The following is a 20,092-nucleotide window of genomic DNA, read 5'->3' as shown; positions in this document are numbered from 1 at the left end:
ATCCCCACCGAGGATTTGGGGCTGGAGCTCCCGGACTGGGACCAGCAGTGGAGTGGGAGATCCGTGTCCTGCTGTCCCCCCAGACCACTGGATCTGTGTCCCCATGTCCCTCGGGCCGTTGTCCCACTCTTTGTCCCTGTCCCCATGTCCCTGTACCCCCTGTCCCTTTGTGTCCCCATCCCTCTGTTCCCTCTGTCCCTGTCCCTCTGTCCCTCTGTCCCTGTTCCCTCTATGCCCTCTATCTCTGTCCCTCTGTCCCCTCTGTCCCTCTGTCCCTGTTCCCCGTCCCGCTCCCGCCCCGGGCTCCGCGCGCTCCTCTGCCCGCGCACAGCGCCCCCCCGTGGCCGGGCGGTGTCCCCGCCCCGCCCGCTGACGTCACGCCGCGGTGAAGATGGCGGCGGGCCCGGGTCGGGAGCTGTGAGCGCCCCGGGCCCGCCAACATGAGCTGCTCGGCGGACGCCGTGAAGGACAGGCTGCTGTGGAACGTGAAGAAGGAGGTGAGGGCGGAGTGAGGGCCTGGGGCTGTGCGGGGGACAGAGCCCCGCGCTCCCGGGTCCATCCCCGGGCCGCGGGTCGGACCGAGAGCCGCGTGGGGAACGCCCTGAGGCCCGGCGGGGAGCGGGGTCTGCCCCGGCGGGGAGCGGGGTCTGCCCGCCTCAGGACGCGGTGTGTCCCGGCGGGGCTGGAGGGCGATGCTGCTCCCGGACAGCCCCGGCGCTCCGTTTCTCCCGGGCGCACCTGGAGCGGGGATGCCGCTCGCGGGGCTGCTGCTACGGCAGGAGCTGACATCGGCTCCCGCTCCCTTTCCCGGGGCTTGTGTTCCCCGTTGTACTCGTTTTTTTATGACTTTTTCCGTAACTGTAAGCTCTAGGGGAGAAGGGGGAGAAATCGGGAATAAGAAAGGTATTCCTGAGGTGTCTGTGCATGAGCCGAGCTGGCTGCCTGGTGCCAGAGTCCTGGCACCTGTGCCTTGGGAAGGGTTAATTTGGGTGTCTGTTCCTGCACACACCTGTGTGACATTCCCGGGCTGGGGCAATCAGAGCCGTGTGTGCATAAAGAGCCCAACCCCGCACCTGAGCGGAGGTGTTTGGTCACACTCGCCTTTGGGCTGGTGGCACTTCGTGCTCGCACGGTGCTCCTGGGCTGCAGGGAGGTGCTCCCCGGGTGCCCGGTACCTGCGGGCGGTGCTCCTGGGCTGCAGGGAGGTGCTCCCCAGGTGCCCGGTACCTGCGGGCGGTGCTCCTGGGCTGCAGGGAGGTGCTCCCCAGGTGCCCGGTACCTGCGGGCGGTGCTCCCCGGGTGCTCCTTGCCCGGCCGGAGGTGCTCGGCAGGACGGACGGGTGCTCGCGGCGATGGCATCGCGCTCCTGGAGCAGCTCCTGCCGCAGAGCAAGGCTCCTGCCGAGGTGGGAGGAGGTGCCTGTGCTGTGCACATCTGGACCTTGGGCACCTCTGGAGCGTGTTCCAGGTGGGCTCCCTGCAGCCGCCTCTCCCCATACCCAGCTATGGTATTTTGTGTTGTTTGGCACTGGCTGTGGTGAGCTGCCTGAAGCTGCCGGTTGTTGCACAGCAGTGAAGATGTAATGCTTATCCATCACAGCAGTAAGGAGGATTTTAAACAGGTACCTGTCCTCCTGCTCCTTCCCCTCCCCAGTTCACTGCTGGGGAAGCAGCAGGAGCCCTCAAAGTTCAGATGAAAAATTGTTGCTATGGCCAAGGTTCCTGAGCCTGACTCCCATGTGCTGGTACTCGTTAATGCTGGAGTCAGAACATACGAGGGGCTGCAGTCAGCGTGGGGAGTGTGGCAGGGGCAGAGCAGGGACAGACACGTCAAGGACACTCTGTATGGGGAGCAGCAGCACCGTGTCCCGGGATGACCCAGCCAGCAGCTGGCTCTGGGCAGGTGCTACCTGCTGAACGCTGCCACGAACCTGCCACTTCCATTAGAAATCTCTGCTTGAACTAAAACCTTGCAGCTCAGGCTCAAAGTGCGAGGCTTCATTTAAAAGTGGGTGCGCTTGCTCTCCTGAGTAACGCTTGAATATATAAATAAATCTGATAGATGTTTTCCAAGTGTGAACGTTGCAATCTTGTGCTAATGCATGAGATGGAAAGTGAAATGGATTTTCATGATCTAAGCCAGCTCAAGCTGAGGAGAAGTAGTGGTGGGTAATTAAAAAATCTGAGGCTAATTTGTTTTTAAAGTCTCTAAAATGTTTTTAATTGGATTCTGGTTTTTAAATTACTTGAATAATTCTTCAAAGTATTATTTGTACCTTCTGTGTCATCTGCATTTTTGTTTTGTCTCTGATTTGTTTTTTCCTTCTCCAGATCCTCACCAGTGCTCTTCTAGAGTACTTACAGTGGCTTGGCTTTTTAGGGGTTGGCCGGAGCTTTCCAGCCTAAAGTGGCCGTGAGAGCCACTGTTGATTAAAAGCAGGTTGAGGTAACACCCCTCACTGTGCCCTCACAGAGCTGTGGAAGGGCCCTTGTCTGTGCTCACAGTAAGAAAATGGCTCGGGAGGCAGTTGGAGACACTGAGATGGAGATTTGATTTGTCTTCAATAATCAATTGACAGAGGCAGGAATTGAACACAAGCCACTAGTAACCACCCACCAGATGATGCTGCCCTTAATGACTGTAATTAACTTTCTCCAATAGAATTTTCAACCTCATTTTTTATCATGTGTGACTTCACACAGCCACTTCTGCCTGCTTGCTGGGAAAACCTGACTCCATGTCTGTGTCTGTTCTCAGAGCCCTGGTCCCCTTCCCTTGTCCTTTAAACCCAGACTCTGTTTCCTGTTGGATTATTTTCCCAAAACCTCAATAGCCAAAGGAGTTTATAGGCAGCAGATTCTTTTTGTGGGATGTTCCACCAAGCCTGTTAAAATTCAGTTTGCAAAGTAGAGAACAGTCATCTCCAAAGTCACTTGGTGCAAAGTGCTTAGTTTATTTTGCCTCAATCTCTCAGTTAAAACTTTTGTATTTTTCCTTTGGGAAATTTAATGCTACTTGCTTTTGCTCAGATGGACTTTCAGTTCCCATTGGTAGGGAATGTATTTTGTTGGCTCTCACAGAAGGGAAGACATGTAATGTGCTTAGAAAATGTAACTGCTGGGATTCATGCTGAGGCCGCTTGGAAGTTCACGTTTCAAGCATTTATCTCTCTCTGCAGGAAAATCTGTTGTGACAAGCAGGCTCATAAAACAGGCTTTTTTCTCTGGCCATTTCCTTTTGCCTCCTGAAATGGAGGGTTTTGCCATTTCTGGATTTAAACAGTACTTTCTAGCTGTGAAACAAACAGGATAACAATAACCTTAGCAGTTCTACCCTGAACGATTTCAGAGCACTTCAGAAACTCAATTGCTCAACTTGCAGCTGAAATATAAGGACTTCTGAGCAGAAGTGCAATAGTTATTGAACAGCTTTTATTACACTGCCAGTCTTTGCTCATGAGCAAGGAGTCCGTGCAGCAGGAGCTGTCAATAAAGGAGGTGAGCAGTAGCTGCACAGACTAAAGAAGACATGGATGCTGGACATTCGTTTTTCTCCTTTGAGGAAAAAATGCTGTAGGCTTTACCTGTGTTCCTGGTTATTTTGGTATGTTATGAGCATTCTTCTTTACCATTTTTAAAGTTTCCTTATAATAAAACTTTAAAAAATTAAACATGAAGACATTTCTCTTGCGTATTTCTTGAGTGAAACGTGATTATGATGTGTGTTTGGTGTTTGCCTCTGAGAGTTTTGGCCCTTGTAGGATGTGGGACAAAGTGAGAGCAGTGATCCATTGGAAGAGGCTCTGGGAGCAGCCCCCATCCCTTGCACAGACACAGGGCTAGGCTGGCTGATTCCTGCCCTGTGGGGGTCGATGGGTGGCTGTGGGGGCAGGTGGTGATGTTTCTGTTAATGAGATTAATTTACACTTTGGTCAGGTCTGCTGGTAGCTGCTAGTGGGTGTGTGTGGAGGCTTGTGCTCAAAAAGCTCCATTGTCAAGTGCCTCCCAAGAACAGAGACAGAGCAGCAGAATTCCCTATGAAGAGCTTTGCAGTATTGCAAGGGAATAAAGGAAACAAGCAAAAAAAAAAAAAAAAAAAAAGCTTGTGTTCCATTTGATCAGAAACACTTGCCTGGAGCATCCATGAATTACGTGGCAGTGAGGGATGACGTGGGATTGAAGAACACTGCATTCCAGCTTTTGAATCTTCTCATATCCTGTCTATGCCTTAAAAATATTTTCTAATAACATTCAGTCACTCTTCAGAAAATGCACGGAGCTTGCTTGGCATCTGGGGAACACACACACAGAGTGCCTGCTCTGTGTCCTTAGCTCTGGAGTCTGGGGTTTGAAGTCTCCTGAGAGCACAGGATGGTGCTGCTCTAGAAAAGTAGGGTTGATTATTGAATCTGAAACCCTTTTCTTTATCAGTTTTTATACACTTAAAATTTTTATTTACTGAGCTGATTAGGGTGTACCTGGCAAATGTGTGCTAGCAATGAATTGGTTGCTGAGCACTTGAAATTACTCTTCTTCTTCCCTGTTCAACTAGATTTGAATTCCAGTTACTGTTCTCTGGGATGCTGAGACTGATTTCATGGTCTGTGCTCCTGAATGGAGTGATTTCATGGTCTGTAGTGCTGGAGTCATGTCTGTGACCTGCAGTTACATGTGCACAGGCTGCTGTGACTCCAGCGTGGTTACTCTGTGCTGCACCAGGGCAGACTCTCTGTTTTCATGCCAGCAGCACATCAGCCCTTTCCTTCAGTGAATAAAACTGTGCCAAAGGGATTGCTGAGTGCACAGGATAATCCAGATGTGAGGGCCTGTTCACGAGGCCTCCTCACACCTCTGCTTCTTCCTTGACAGCCTCTTTCTCCTCCACCTTCAGCTGCTTCACTGGGAGGTCCTAAGTTCAAACAGCACGTCAGCAATGCCACAGGAAAGAAACAAATTGCCTGGCTCCAAGGTGATGTTGTCAGGCCTCAGGTGTGAGTAGGAGCCAGGTTTTATAAAGTGCAAAAGACTTGTTTTGAAGCCCTCAGCTATAAAACACTTTGTTCTACTTTCAGAGCCTCTTACATGTTTGCTTTTTCTCCTCCAATCTTTTATTTGCACCTCAGAGGGCTCCTGTTTGATAAGGAGCACAAATTCTAGAGGATCCACTTGATCCAGAATTTGAAGTGAGGCAAATGCCATGTGTTGAAAGGCTCGTGCAGCAAGTACCAGAGCTGCAGGCTGCTGCCAGCCGGGCTGGGGGTGTAGGAGTGGGCACAGAGGCCCCAGGATGATTGCTGGGGGAGGAGAGGTTTAATTACAGCATCCAGAATTGGTCTGGCAGATGGTCTTGCTGGAGGAGGAAGCCCTCCAAACTGGAGAAGGCACCTCCACAGGCAGCTGCAGAGCCCAGCTGTGCATGGAGCACTGCACCTGCAGCTTCTCCTGCTCCAGCACTGGGTAGGAAAGCTCAAAACCTTGGGACCTGTAAGTGCCATCAAGTGATACCCGGGGAGCTCTAAATGTTGGGAGAAGAGAGTGTCTGGTTAAGTGTTCTGCCATGGTAGCACTTGCTTTCATATATTGAAAGTGAATTGGCATAGGTTTAGTCAGAGTGTCATAACCCTGCAATTGTAGCTCACAAATGAGAGACGTCAAAAATGATGTTGATTTGTATATGGAAGAGAGCAAGCTCTCCACGGACAGCAGGAAATGAGTGTCTGATAAATGAGTTGGTGATGAGTTGGAAACCAATGAAGTTTCCTGTGGTGTCAGGCTGAGGAAGCCATTGGGGACATTTGGGAGGAATCACTGAATGAATGGAGAGTGACTACAGCTACTTACCAAGAGCTTCATTGTAAGAATTGTCTGTTTCTTTTTTAATTTTTGGAAGTCAGTAATTTGCAATGATTTCCCTCTGGAGCTTGACACATCTTGAGCCCTGAAACTGGAAAGCAACTTTGTTTTAAATCATTAAAAAGTGTGATAAATGTAATTTTATTTGCTACAGTTGTTAAATTGTGTCTTGAAGTGAAAACTGAAGGCACTGCCTTCTCTCTCGGTACTGTAATAATTTTGTACACTGGTGCAAGAGAGCTTCGAAGGCATAACTTTAATTGCTGTGGCATGTGGCATGCTTCCCGGGCAGGGGGAAGGTGGCCCTGAACCTCTCAGGGAATGTGTGCCTGTGTCACTCAGGGATGCTTTGTGCTTGGAATAGAGCAGAATGGCACAAGTGGAAATGGGAGGTAGCAGCACAGTTTGGCTCCATGAGCAGAAGAGGCTGTGTGAAGGCCAAGGATGAATCATATAAAAACTCTTTCACAGCTCTTTGGAGCTTGTGCTGGAGAAGTTCTTTGGAGGGCACTGTAGGCACGCTGAAATCTGCCTTTTATGGGGGCCCAGCCCAAACAGACCTGTCCTTGTTCTGCCAGAGGTTTCCTCATGCCATGACAAGCCCCACAGGTTTGTTTGTGCTTCCCCTCCTTAAATCCATTCTTCCCTGCAAAATGGGATGTGATGAGTTGTTAGTCTGTTGGTGAGGGGGAAGGGACAAGCAGTGGTTGAAACTGCAGCTCCCAAGTGCAGTGCTGCTTTTGTGGGGATCATACAATCATTTCTCTCTGTTCATTTTAGGTGAAGCAGATCATGGAAGAAGCTGTCACCCGGAAATTTGTACATGAAGACAGCAGTCACATCATCGCCTTATGTGGTAAATGTCATGTGCAAGAGCTAGCTCTGCCTAACCTTACTTTTCCTCTAGACATTTCTTTTCTCTGCTCTCAGAGGTAAATGCAGGGATTTAGATACTAGAAATCATAGTGTTCAGGCCCATTTCACCTCTGTATTTGCTACATGTGTGTTTACATTACAAATCGTAAAGTAACTCTCACTAAAACGTCATTGTCTGAGTACCCAGGCAGGAGGACAGGTGGCCCTGCTGCAGGCTGGCTGTGTGTTCCAGGGAGCTCCCAGTGTGCTCTGCCTGCTCTCTGTTCCTGGAATCCTGTCCTGGAAGCTGTGCTGCATTGTTGCTGTAATGGGGAGTGGAGTGGCAGCTATTTCTGTTAGACTCTGCTTGGCCAAAATTAGGAATGCTTTAAAGTCTTCATGTTTCTGTCATCCTCCTACTGTGGTTCCAGCTGGTTTTATGTTCTGAATTCTTCATAATCTGAAGAACTAATAACTCTGCACTGAGCTGCCTCATTATTGCCCAGCAATCCTACCTAAGGCAGGACTCCAGCCTGCTGCTGCTTTGAACTGAGGCCTTGATGAACTCTAAACCAGAAGAAGGTGAAGCTGAATGTTCTGTTTTTACTTTGGCTGATTGAATGGAGAAATCCCTTCCAGCAGATTTGGCTAACAGCTCCTGGCTGCTGCTCTCTTGTGTGTGCAATTCTCTTCTCTCCCCCACTCCAGTTTCATGTGACTCTTCAAGAGGTTTTTCCCTTCTATTTAAAATTAGATTGGTTCGGTACATGAGTCATTTTTGGTGAATCTTCGTTACAAATATAGAATTCTTGTGAATCATTTTACTCTCCTGCTAGGCTGAGTTTAGCAAGAGTCTCTTAAATACATGGTGGTTGATTTCAGGGTCACTCTGCATCAGTGGCTGAACAGTTCATAGCTGCCCGAGGTCCTAGATGGCTGAAGGTGCCAATTAAATGGCATGTGCCCCTTGTCCTGGAGGAAATGCTCCAGCTCTGTGCCAGCCTTGCTGGCCTGGAGGAGTGGTGCCTCTGTGCAGGTCAGCTGTGCCCATCCAGCAGGAGGGGTTTGTCACCAAAGGACTCTGCTCCAGTCTGTGGTGTCTGCCTGGCTGCTCTGGGAGAGGCAAAGCAGTGCCCAGGTTCCCATCCTTGTGGAGAAGCAGTGAGTGCAGAACATTGTGTATTTGTTCCCAGCCCAGCATATAACCAACCTCAGTTACATTCCAGGGGCCCCATCACCCCCTCTGATTTCTGGGACATCTGGCTCTGGGGGTCAGAGCCACAGCAGCTCCGTTTGGCCTGTGGCTGATGTGTGCCCTTGTGGGACAAAACTCTGAATTCCTTTGGGCTGTGGGTTGCTGTGGAGCGAGTTCCTGTGCTGTGCTGTGGCCCTTCAGGGGACAGTGCAGCCCTGCAGGTTTTTGGAGCATCCTCCGTGGCCAGAGCTGGCTGTGGCTGTGGCAGCCTGGGCTGTGTGAGAGGTTTCCTTGGGAACAGCAGTGACGTGGGGCTCTGAGCTCTGTGCAGCAGGGCCAGGGCTCTGCTCCTGCACCCTCCTGCCCAGTGCCTGGAGCTGCTCTCCCACAACACCAGCCCCTGCCCTTCTCCCATTCTCAGGGACAGGGGGAAGACAAAGGAACATTTATCATATCTCTGTTTCTGCAGCTACCTGAAGTGTATCTACAGGGTTTCCAGTTCAGCCCATTACACCTGCAGTGTTTGTCCAAAAGCTGCCTGCAGTTTGCTAAGCCTTTTCCTTGTGGCTTCCCATCTTCATCTGACAGTAACGTGCTGCTTGAAGCAATTAAAAAACTTGTTTAAGTCAGCTTCATACTGCAGGGTTTATTCATGAATGCCTCAGACATTACCCAAATGATCTCTACATTTTCAATATCTACTTTGAAATGAGTCTCAGTAGTTTGTTCTCTTTGAATAATATTTTGAGTGTATTAAATGAAATAATCCTGAATTCCCCATGCTATAAATTAATCGCTGTGGAATTCAGGTGGGTTATGGAGAATTGGTGTGTGTCACAATCAAAATATATGTTGCTAAGGTGTAAATCCAGCATGCCAGCTTGGCAGAGGGAATATACTTACTGTGTTTTGGGGAAAGGTTAGTAGTAAACATGAGTAAAAATAGTAACTTGGGCACTGTTAAACATGCAGAATTTGGCTTTTCATTGAGATTTCAGTTCAAATTAAGAAAGAGATGAACTGCACTGAAAAGCTTTTTTTGGCCTGAATAATAAACCTGCTACCAGTAATTAAACCCATTAATTAAAATCTGCAGAATCCCATTGTGGCTGAAGTGAAAAGGCCAGTTCTGATTTGAGCTGCAGAATGGTATTTAATGTTGTGCTTGGGGCTTCTGGGAAACCTTGAGGATGGCATTGCACGTGTCCCTTGGGATGTGAGGGGTTCCACTGGGGGATTCCACTGCTGCTCCTGGGGGATGCACCTGAGCTGGGTTTATGGCAGGGGCATCACCAGCTCCTTTCCTGTTCCTGCATCTGAACTCAAATCCTGTAAGACATTGAGGCTCTTCTATCAAAGAAAACAAAAAAATTGCCATCTTCTTTTCGTTTTCTTGATGCTTTGTAGCTTTTTTAGTATACTTTGGATACTTGTCATGTGCTATTTCTTCCCATCTTCAATTACTAATATTTAATTTATCACCTGTGTTGGTTACACTCCTTCACTTCAGAGGCAATTGGAAGTATTTATTTTTCCTTTTCTTCAGTGTCGTTGAATAATCTTTGCCTTCCAAATCTGTTCTAAAACCGTGTCTGGACCAGACTTACAGACCAGAAATGCTTTTCCTCTTTTGAACCCAAGGTGAAAATTTGCTGGGAGTTACATTACTGCTCTATCCTGATAGATGTGTTGAGGTTGTTTGCTGCAGACCCTGCAGTTCAGGTGCAGAGAGGAGGAGCAGAGAGCCTCTCCTGGAGGAGCTGAGGAAGCTTGGCTGGGGCTGAGCCAGTCCTGTTGATTTAGCTGCATTAACCTCAACTTTTTCTTTTTCCATCCCCACTATGCATATTGCTTTTCTTCTCTTATTAACTGATGAAAATGACTGTTTTTTTTCCCTGGGTAATGCTGTGTTTAATAGCACAGATCTTAACAAAAGAAGAACAAAGCCATGTCACGATGTGTCCAGTCATGCAGGGGGAAAGGTGACAGGGTTTGAGTGCAGAGCTGGATCTGGATATTAACTGGAGGTGTTTGTATGGCATCTGTGACTCTTCAGCCCTTCAAACAAAAGAAGGCTGTGGTGCCTGCCCGGGGGAGCTTGGGAGATAATGAATTCCCATTAGTAAGCAGTCCTTGGTGCTTTCTCTGTGTGAATAATACATCAGAGAGGTGGCCTGGGGCCTTTCAGGGGACATCTGCCAGACCAGGGAGAAGGGACACTTGCCTGAGCGTGCCCTGCTGCCAGTCCAGTCCTCTGAAAGCTGAGCAGCCTGGGAACCTTTGGTGGTTCTGGAAGTGGTTCCTGAGGATGTCCATGCACAGACACAGCCATGCCGTGCTGTGAGTGCCCTTGGCCAGCTCTGCAGGCTCCCTCCTCCTCCTGTGGGGGTGACTTCCAGGTCTGGAAGCACGACGTGCCAGGTGGCAGGGGAGTGTTACCACTTCTTCTCTGAGCAGTTTCTCTTGTGTGCTCTGTACAGCAGCTCTCTCAGCTTCCCTGTGTTTGCTTCACTCAGAGACACTCAAATACAGCCTTGACTCGTGCCAGGCTGTGGCAGCTCAGAGCCTGACTCCATGGCTGCTTTTGTGAAGCTCTCCTGAGCTGGCATTTGGGTCTTATGCTGGTGCTTCTGCTCTCAAGCTCCTGCAGTGTCTGTGCACATCAGGACTGCATGAGCATTTATTGTTCTCAGAAACAGAGCAAGGAGAGCTATCACCCACAAGTGCTTCTGAGATGTCTGTGCTTCAGGCTGTAATTCCACACTCAGATCTGATGTGTGGGCCCTGTATCCATCCATTGCAGCTTCCTTTCACTGAGCCCTGGGGCATCTAGCCTTGGATAATCATCAGTGTAAGATGCTTCCTTCTTCAAAAAAAAAAAAGAGGAGACTGTTATTTGAACTAGCTCTGTGTCACTGAGTATCTGTTCACAGCAAAAGGACTGGTGTGTTCTGAGAATCAGAGTGGCTCTTGGATCCTCTTCACAGTTTAGAGCCAATGCAGTGTATGACAGGATTGTCATTAATGAATGTGCTAAACACTTACTGAGATTGGGCTTTCTATGGAACACTTCAGCAGTTACTGCCCAGCTTCCTAAGGCAGATGAGTGCTCCACTCATTCTGGAGGAGGCCGGAGGAGAGCACTTGTGTGGCTGGGTTCTCTCCTGTGTGGCTGGATTTTCTCCTGTGTGGCTGGGTTCTCTCCTGTGTGGCTGGATTTTCTCCTGTGTGGCTGGGTTCTCTCCTGTGTGGCTGGATTTTCTCCTGTGTGGCTGGGTTCTCTCCTGTGTGGCTGGATTTTCTCCTGTGTGGCTGGGTTCTCTCCTGTGTGGCTGGATTTTCTCCTGTGTGGCTGGGTTCTCTCCTGTGTGGCTGGATTTTCTCCTGTGTGGCTGGGTTCTCTCCTTTGTGGTTGGATTTTCTGGAGCCACAGAGCTGAGATCTGGTAAGGTCTGAAATTTTAGGGCCTTGCATGTCTGTAGGAGCACAATCAGAGAGCTCCAGCTGAGGTCATGGATGAGTCTCCATCCATGCTGGCAGTGGAAAACCAGGAATCCTTGGGACATGAATATGGCTGGTGACTCCTGGAGCCCAGATACCCTTTGGGATGGGCTGGTGTCTGAGCTGCAGGAGTGCCTGGCAGTGCAGGTTTAGTCTCATGACCCCAGGCTTAACCACAGCAGTGGGCTTAGCTCTGAGGCCATTTCCTTCACTTTGGAGCTTTGGAGGACTTCTTATCCCATTGTGCACAAAGTGAATTGTGTTTGAAAGAAATCCCATCATTTTCAGCTGCAGTGAGAGCATTCCAGTTCCATTAGGAAGAGATGTCTGATGCTTTGGGGTTTTTTAACTGATTGCCTTGGGGCTTCCTAATAGCACCATATTCAGATTTGACAAAAAACAAAGAATTCAATTTTGTCTCTTTTTTTCTTAGCTCACAGAAATGTAGCTTCTGTAGAAAGAGATGTAAATAACCATTGCCCAACCTGACAGTTTATCATCTTAATTCCTTTGGCTTTCTACCCATGGCATTGATATTTAAAAAAAAAATGAAGATAATCTGCTATGGAAATGCAGATCTCTCACAAACAAAACACAGGTCTCCCTGTATTACTGCTCCTATTTGGGAAACAAACATTTTCAATGATGAATAATGCTTAAAAAATAGTTTACAGAGATTCCACCTCACTTGATAAACACATTAGCCCAGAGAGTGTACCAGAGATGATCATAACTGGGGGGAGGCAAATATTTTTTCATGCACATTTAGAAGGTTTTTGATTTTGCTCCAAAGATGATGCTTAAATTAATGAGTGGTATGCTGTAGTGGGGAGGAAAAAAACAGAGTGAATATTAGCTCTGATGTGAAATGAAAGAGTTTTTGAACTACATGTGTTTTTAGCTTGAGAAGTGAAATAAAATCTCTTGTGCTTTTTAGTGAACTCTGCTAAACATTTTGCTTTGATCCTGGGCCGTCAAATTGGATCATTTTTAATATTTAGAGTAACTTCAGTAACTTTGATTTACCCTTAACAGAGTTTAATGACAACACTTGTGTTTTGTAAAGGTTGCTGAGATCCTTGAAGCTCAATGATCATGATTTTAAAGAGGAGCAGTCACCAAATTTCAGCCCTGAAGTTTAGCAGCCACTTTAGAACTGGGAATTGTCCATTTGGATACTTTTAAAAAAATTTTCTAGGGAATTATGGAACATAGGATGTTCTGTGGCACAGCCCAACACAAGCAGGGGCACAGGGGCAGGGGAGCAGGTTTGGGTGTGTCCTGTGCAGCCCTTGGCTGCCAGCTGCCACTCAGGTACCAGTGACATGGCAGGCTGGAGAGCCTGAGCAGCTGATGGCTTCTTCATCATCCTCCTCTTTTCACTTGTTTTTAATTTCTTCAGCCTCATGGATTCAATTCCCTGTGCACAGTTTCCATGAAAACAAGGTATTTAGCTGCAGTATTTCTTCCTGTCTAAGGAAAATCTCATCTGCTAAGTACACCCCATAAATAATCCTTCCACAGGCCTTCTTTCCTCTGCTCACCACCCTTCCAGCCCCAGAACTCTCATTTCACAGCATTAAGTCATGGCAGAATTTTCATAGAGGCAAGAAAGGACAAAACCAAACTTGTTCACCTGACCCTGGACGAAGTAGCAGTGGTGAAATCATTAAAAAAGTGACATTTTCTGAAGCTTGGTGGGCACTGTGTTTATTTGAACTGTAAATCAATAATATATCTGCACTTAATTAAATTCAGCAGTGAACACTGCAGAGAATGTTCCTCAGAACTGTCTGGAGTTAATGAATTTTTAGATGGCTGCTGTTAACTGAACCATACAAGGGAGTTACCTGAGCTGTGCAGATTTACTCCCCGTGCAGAGCTGCTCTTGCACTCTGTGTGTGATGAGTTGCTGCCTTTTTCTCGGGTCAGTTTTTGTTTGTGTTTGTTGTAGGTACAGTGACAGTGGGCAGGCTGGGGATCACACTGGGCTGTGCAGTATTTACTTACCTGTGTGCAGACATACCTGTAGCCAGAAGCATCTGTACATGTGTATAACCTACCTGTGTGTACACAAAACCACCCAGGGATGCTTTTCTGATGTTACCAGTTTCTCCAGAAACAACTAAATAATCTATTTTTAGGTCTTCTTAGAGTGTCAGATTCCAAAAAGGGAAAAATGGTTAATTTTCTGAGAAATGGGCAAATAACCCCATTTCCCTGTCCCAAAGGTTCGTGTATTATTACCCCTGAAATTGTGTTGTCTCTTTGGGCAGTCTGAGCTGTGCAGTTTGTGATTCCCAGGCATCACCTGGTTCTGGTTTATCAAAAAGCACCGTGGCCAGGGTGCTGTCCTGTCCTTCAGAAGGTTCTGCAGCTCCGGGTGACTCTTGTGCCAGTTTGCTCAGGCCGTGTTTCCTTCCTGGCTGAGCTTGGCCGTGGGCGATGCTGGCAGAGGGATCAGTGCCCGCCTGGGACACAGAGCCAAAGGAAAGCCCTGGGGGCTCTGCCAGGAGCTGCTCCCTCCCTGCAGAGCTGTGTGCATGGGAGGGGTCCCTTCCTGTTGTCCTGCCCCACCTGGCTGGCATCCACACGGTCCCCTGGGCTGGAATGGGATGGCATCTGTGGTGCAGGATGGGCTTGGATGTTGTGTAGTTTAACTGGATAAAAGCCACGGTGTATTCAGCACATTCAGTACAAACAAATTCAGATCAAATCAGATGTGAATGTATTCCAGCTGTTCTGGAACAATTCTTGTAGAAAGGAGCCTGGAGAGAAGAGTACTGACAGCCAGTGCTGTCATAGAACTGGACATGCATTAATCTCTTGTCCTGTGGAAAATACAGTGTGAGGCAATCCTGCAGCAAATTCCTCATAAATGACCCCTACATGTGTTATAGGCAGTTGGGGATTGATCTTACCCAATTTCTTGTGAGGAGAAATGTCACAATGGAATAATTAAATATTGGGGCTCTAGGGACAGTCACTGGGGAAATTGCCCTCAGTGGCAGCTGCAGCATTTATTAATAATTAAAGCTGTGCCTGCTGTGCTTTTCACTAATTTTGTTTCATTAATATTTTATTGTTTTAAAGAAATAAAAAAAAACAGTGAAGGTGGGAAGAGAGCCTGTTTCCTAAGCAACAGCAATGCACTTCTTTGCAGTTATTTTTAAAGGCTGGTTGCTTCATTTGAGATTTGGAATCAAATTGCTGCATTGCTCCAGGCGTCCGGAAAGCTGCTTTTCTTTTTTCTTTTTTTTTTTCTTAATTTCTAATTGAAAGACAGAGGAAAGCAGTTGCTGGGTTAAGAGCTGTTGGTTGCTAGACAGGAGCTGGGCCGTGCTGTGAGGATCCTGCTGGTGCTGTCACCCTCGCTGTCCCCATGCCAGCCCCTGTGGCACTCCCTGCTGGGACAGGACAGGACAGGACAGGGCAGGAGCCCAGCACACACACACAGCAGCAGTGTGATGGTGCTGCCGTGCTGGTGGCATTCCCTGCAGGGATGCTCCTTCCCAGCAGTGGAACCAGCCTGGCTGCAGAGATGTGCTCAGCACTGGGCTCCTGCTCCTGCCTCTGCCCCTGTGGCTGTGCTTGGATGGCAGGGGAGTTTCTGATGGATCAGAGGGGTCACTCCGGGATGTGCCCACACGTCCTGCTCCTCCTCCTAGGGACCAGTGCCCTGCACGGGCTGTTGTGCCCTGTTGGAGCCCTGGAAAGTGGGAATTTTACACTTTCTGTGCTGACAGGCACTGGCTCCTGAGCAGCTGTTCTGGCTGGAAGCCACCAGCGTGGCAGCAGCTGCTTTGTGTGTGTGCTGGGCTCGTGTCCTGGGCAAACAGGGGTGTGCCAGAGCTGAGGCCACGGGCACTGCCCCACTGCCCCCACAGCAGCTCAGGCTGGTTTTGGCTGCTCCTGGGCTGGGGCTCCTCAGGGTTCAGCAGGCAGGAGGTGTTCCTGTGTGCCCCCAGGCTGGCCTGGCACTCAGGTTGGTTTTCTGGGCCCGGACATTGAGGACAGGTCTTTTTCAGATGCAGGGGCCTTCAAGTGCATTAAAGAGAGGAGTCCTCAGGAAATGCTCAGCACCTGACAGTGCTGGCTGTAAAGTGCAACAAAACGCTGCCTTCTCTCCAAAAGAGCTGCGAGTGTCAGAGCAGATGGAGTGCCATTTGTTTCTGTAAGCAGTGTTTAACGTGGCACGGGGAGCTGTGATGTCCCATGGGCTGCCTGCTGCCACCCAGCACAGGAGAGCCCTGCTCAGTGCTGCACTCAGAGCCCTGTGAAGGCTGCCCTGCCCTGGCACACACCTGGCACACAGAGCTGGGTCTTTTCCCTTGCCTGTGAATGAACTGGTCTGTTCTCCTTCATCCCTTTGTATGACTGAGTCATCTGCAGTCTCACTTCAGAAGCTGATAGACAAGGAAGGCTAATTTTTTGTTTTGATTTGTTTTGGTTTTTTTTAATTTGTATTTCTCATTTCCTTTCCCTGCAGCAGGTTACATGAGACCTGGATAGATTTCTGCTGCAGTCTTGTGAGGCTGGCATAGTGCAGTGCAGTGTTTTACTGGGATAGGAGTTTTACTGGGTTAACAAGCCCTGGGTAGCCATCAGGGCATGTTAGTGTGGTTCTGTGTGGCACGTGGAACGTGGGGTGAAAATACCTGGGGAGATTCCAGTTCATTTATAAACTGCCATTATCCCATTTATATAGTGCCACCATCTCCAGTTCATTTATATGCTGCCATTGTCTGTACTTCACAAGGTGCTTGTAGGTGCAGGTTAGACCCATCTGATTCTGAGTTGTGTCTGTGTGTCCCCAGCTCTGCTCTTGCCCCCCAGTGCCCAGTGGCAGTGAGCAGGCAGTGCTGGCAGAGCAGCAGCAGCACTCACGGCTGTGTCCCTTCCCCCAGGTGTGGTGGAGGCGTGTCTCCTGCACATGCTGAAGCGCAGGGCTGCCGGCTTCCTGCGCACTGACAAGGTGGCTGCACTCTTCACCAAGGTGGGCAAGACCTGTGCCATAGCTGCAGATGTGTGCAAGAAGGTGCAGGAGCTGCAGCAGCAGGTGGAGAGCAGGTGAGGCTGGGCCCTGTGGGGCAGGCTGGGTGTGCACGGTGCCTTTGTCTTGTTTGTGGCTGTTGTGTTTGTGTTTGATCAAGCTGGCAGTGAGCAAAAGGACAGAGATGGGCAGCTGGGGCTTCGCTGTTTCATTCTGCTTCTCAGTACAGCAGAGGAGCACATTCAGCCCACACACAGCAACAGAAGTGATTAATGACTGGTGATTTCAGAGGGCTCACAGTCAGGGTATGGGTGGACCAGCTTGGACTGTTGGTGGGAAGGGAGGGGGTGGAAGGAGGAACTCAAGAACAGGCATACTGAAAAGTTGTTTTGGCATGCTGCTGCCAAACCAGGAACAAATTTGTAGGCATCATAGGAGAAACAGTGAAATTAATGGATATGAAGAGTGATGGGAAGGATGTTATAGCAAAGCTGTTCAGTGCATACTGGACTTAAGCACAACAGAATCCTGGAGTCAAGGACTTGAGGTCACTGAAAAGTCTTAGACTTCTTGCAGGTGGTAAGTAGCAAAATGAAAACCTTCCATGTGGTTCTGTAGGTGGAATCACAGTGCATGAGTGTCTTGTCCTATAAGCTCAGGACAAGAGCATTTTTAATTCTGTTTGTAGGTGCTGCTGAGCCCTAAGAGCTCTTTGCTCATAAGAACTTTTAGCCTCTGATCGATTTGCTGTAAGAAGGGCTTTGCTGAGAGAGCTTGTCTTCAATTATAGACAGTTACTTAAATTAGCTTATAAATAGCTTATATTTCCGTGTAATTTTCTGACATTTATCTTTATTAGACTTGTAATTATCAGACTTTGTTATGTATTTTTTGACAGATATGTACCTATTTTTTGTATGTATGTTGTATGTTTAATTGTGCCTACTGATACAGACTGGGATTTTATTGATTTTAGTGTTTTAAATGTTGGGAAGAAGGATGTTTTCTCCTGAAAATTCATCGGCCTCTCTCCTGGTTAAGAGCCCACACAAACACCCCTCTAGCCACCAGAGAGCTCTGGCTGTGTCCTCTAACAGAGAGAAGAAAATGAACTTAAATTCTGTGGTTTCCCCTGGACAAATTTTGTGTGTTTTTCAGCTATTAACAGCCACAAAATTGAAGTGCTGTAGAAAATATGCACAGCAAAGATACTATTGGGAAATGCTGCAGGGGGTGGGCTCACTCTGCTGTATGTATGAGATGAGACAGAAGGACTCTGACAGTCTGATTGTTCCTGGGCTGTGGCTTAAGAAAACCCCTGTTAGGAAACAACCAAACACTAATGAATGGCTCTGATGTCAGTGGTGTCACACGTCCTCCTTGCTTGTAGGGCTGCTGCCATGGCCTCCTGTAGGACCTGGGACCCTCTCAGTGCAGAGAGAATTACAGATCTCACCCAAACCACCCCACACAAATGTGGTAACTCCATGGAACTGAGCAGCTTCCTGAAAGGGAACCCAGGTGCTGGCAAAGAACCTGAACATGGCAGGGTTTCTGTCCTCATTGAGGCACCTTCTATTTTAAGGGGGAAGTTTTTTGGAAAAGACATTCAGAGGGTTCCTGTTCCCCTCAGCCCAGGGCAGTGTGTGGAGAGCCAAGGCCTGTGCCCCTGTGCCACCTTTCTCCTGCAGCTGCTCTGTGTTACCTGGTGCAGGAGGAGGGGTTTCACTGGGTGATGGAGCTGTCATCCAACAATGCAAATTCTGACTACTTTTATTTTATCACTTTTTGCAGGAAAAATCAGCCAAATGGGCAGGAACCCCTCAAAAGGCAGGGATCAACCACAAGCAAAACACCAGTCCTGACACCTCAGGCCATCAAGCACATCTGGGTTCGGACAGCCTTGATTGAGAAGGTGCTGGACAAGATTGTGCAGTACATTGTCGATAACTGCAGGTAAGGAAATCAGCAGAAGCACGGGGATTTGTTGGACTGATGCATTTAGGTGTCTGCAGCAAAGGATTTCATTAAAGGTCTTTGGCAAACTCCTGTGATGCAGGCTTCTGGTAAGATGAAAACCAGTTACATGGGCATTTTTAGTTTTTCATCATTGACAGTGTTTCAGGCTTACAAAAACATTAACAGGCATCCATCTTTCCAGAAATCAGCTACAAATCTAACTTCAGGTATATTATGTGTCCATATTCTAATGGGAACCTAGACCTTAGTGGAATAGAAATATCTCCTAGTAGGTCATGAGTTGAAAATAATCCTTTGGAAATTTATGATGTCAGGGAGGAAAATGACTTTTGTAGATGAAAGAAAGGAGAATTAGAACAGGAGGAGCTAATGACATAAAACCTTAGGGCTGTGAAAACAGGTTCTTTGAATCATGTTTCCTTTTTAGAAAAATCTAACTTTGTGTAAAGTGAAAGTCTTCTCTTGCAAAACCAGAGAAGAGCATCAATGCTTTATTGGATGTATTCTCCATGGACTCCTTAAGAGGCAAAGATGAGTCCTCTCTGTTCTGTTCCTGCTTCCTGCTGCCCAGCATCAGCTGTGGTTTGCCAAGGAGTGGCTCTTAACTCCTACCCATCCTGCCCTCCCATAACCCATGACACAGAAGACTTAATGGGGCATTCTGAGGACAATCTCCCATAAAAAGAGAAAGGAGGGGACCCTAAAGATTGGTGTGGTCCCAGAAAAGCAGTTTGCTGGCAGGGGTGCCCTTGCCCTTCTGCACTGGCAACACATTCTTGTTCACCCAAAGCCAGTGGGTCTGAACAAGGATGAGAGCTAAGGGCAAAGCAGCTTATTTTCACAGTATTTTCCAAGTTTGTGTTACTGTTTTCCTTGTCATCAGCTTTATTTTCGTGATGTATCTTGCCACTAAAAGCAAGAGAATGGAAGAAAGGTTTTTGTGCTGTTCAAGCAAACTGTTGCTCTGGGATATGTAATACCAGCTTGGATTTTATGAGCTGTGTGCAGAAGAGACAGAGGGAGGGCTGGCCATGTCCCAGAGACACAGTTAATGAAAGCATTTTAGTCCACTGCCTCAGTGTCTGCAGATACACGGGTACAAGGGGTTTTAATTTCTTTTCCACATAATCCACAGGAGACACATCAGGGGAGTTTGCTCTCAGTTGCTCATCACTGTGTGTTGTAGATGTTCACCTCACTGCCTTCCCCATAGGATCAGGTCCTTCATTGCAGGTGTGTGATTTTGAGAACCTGACTTGGTGGATAAAACAAACCTTTTCACAAGGCTTGTTACCATGCATTTTTGTGTCATTACTGCTCAAATGCTCCATGTTCACATCCTTCAGCTGTTCAGTCCTGGAGGAGGAGCAGGTGCTTTAGAGTTTGAGCCCCATCTAGTGAACAGACCACAGAGGACAGTGGCATTCAAGAACTGTGGGTGTTTGGATTTTTTGGCTATGTGGTTTTGTAAAGCAGCTTTGCTTGCTGCAATGGCAAGACTTTGGGGTCATTCCAAGAGCAATGTAGTAGTTGATTGTTCTTCACAGTGTTTCAAAATGATTCCTCACAGATGGAAGAGATATTTAAGAATGTGTGGATTGTTTTGTCTCTGTGGAAAATGGACAAAATTGCTTGCAGAGAACTATTGTTTGTTCCCATATTGCAGTTCTGCCCGAAGCCCCAAATCAAATATATTGGGTAAACACACTGAGCACA

At 48.0% G+C, this 20,092-nt stretch overlaps 1 protein-coding gene across 8 annotated transcripts in view; it reads left to right on the top strand.

Moving 5' to 3' along the window:
* The first annotated feature begins 364 nt into the window (after positions 1-364).
* The window catches only part of SGSM2 (small G protein signaling modulator 2), a 37,579-nt gene continuing 17,851 nt past the window's right edge, over positions 365-20,092 (top strand). For all 8 annotated transcript variants that reach the window (XM_014881162.2, XM_088177168.1, XM_088177166.1 and 5 more), the window contains exons 1-4: positions 365-497; positions 6,633-6,708; positions 16,311-16,473; positions 18,191-18,352. In XM_014881162.2, coding sequence (XP_014736648.1) covers positions 441-497; positions 6,633-6,708; positions 16,311-16,473; positions 18,191-18,352 — 458 coding nt within the window. In that variant the 5' untranslated portion in view covers positions 365-440. The remainder of the gene's footprint in view (positions 498-6,632; positions 6,709-16,310; positions 16,474-18,190; positions 18,353-20,092) is intronic.

This window comes from Sturnus vulgaris, chromosome 21, assembly GCF_052056855.1.
Source record: "Sturnus vulgaris isolate bStuVul1 chromosome 21, bStuVul1.hap1, whole genome shotgun sequence".
NCBI lineage: Eukaryota > Metazoa > Chordata > Aves > Passeriformes > Sturnidae > Sturnus > Sturnus vulgaris.
Note: the sequence above shows the minus strand (reverse complement) of the source record. Positions and strands in the feature narration are given on the sequence as shown.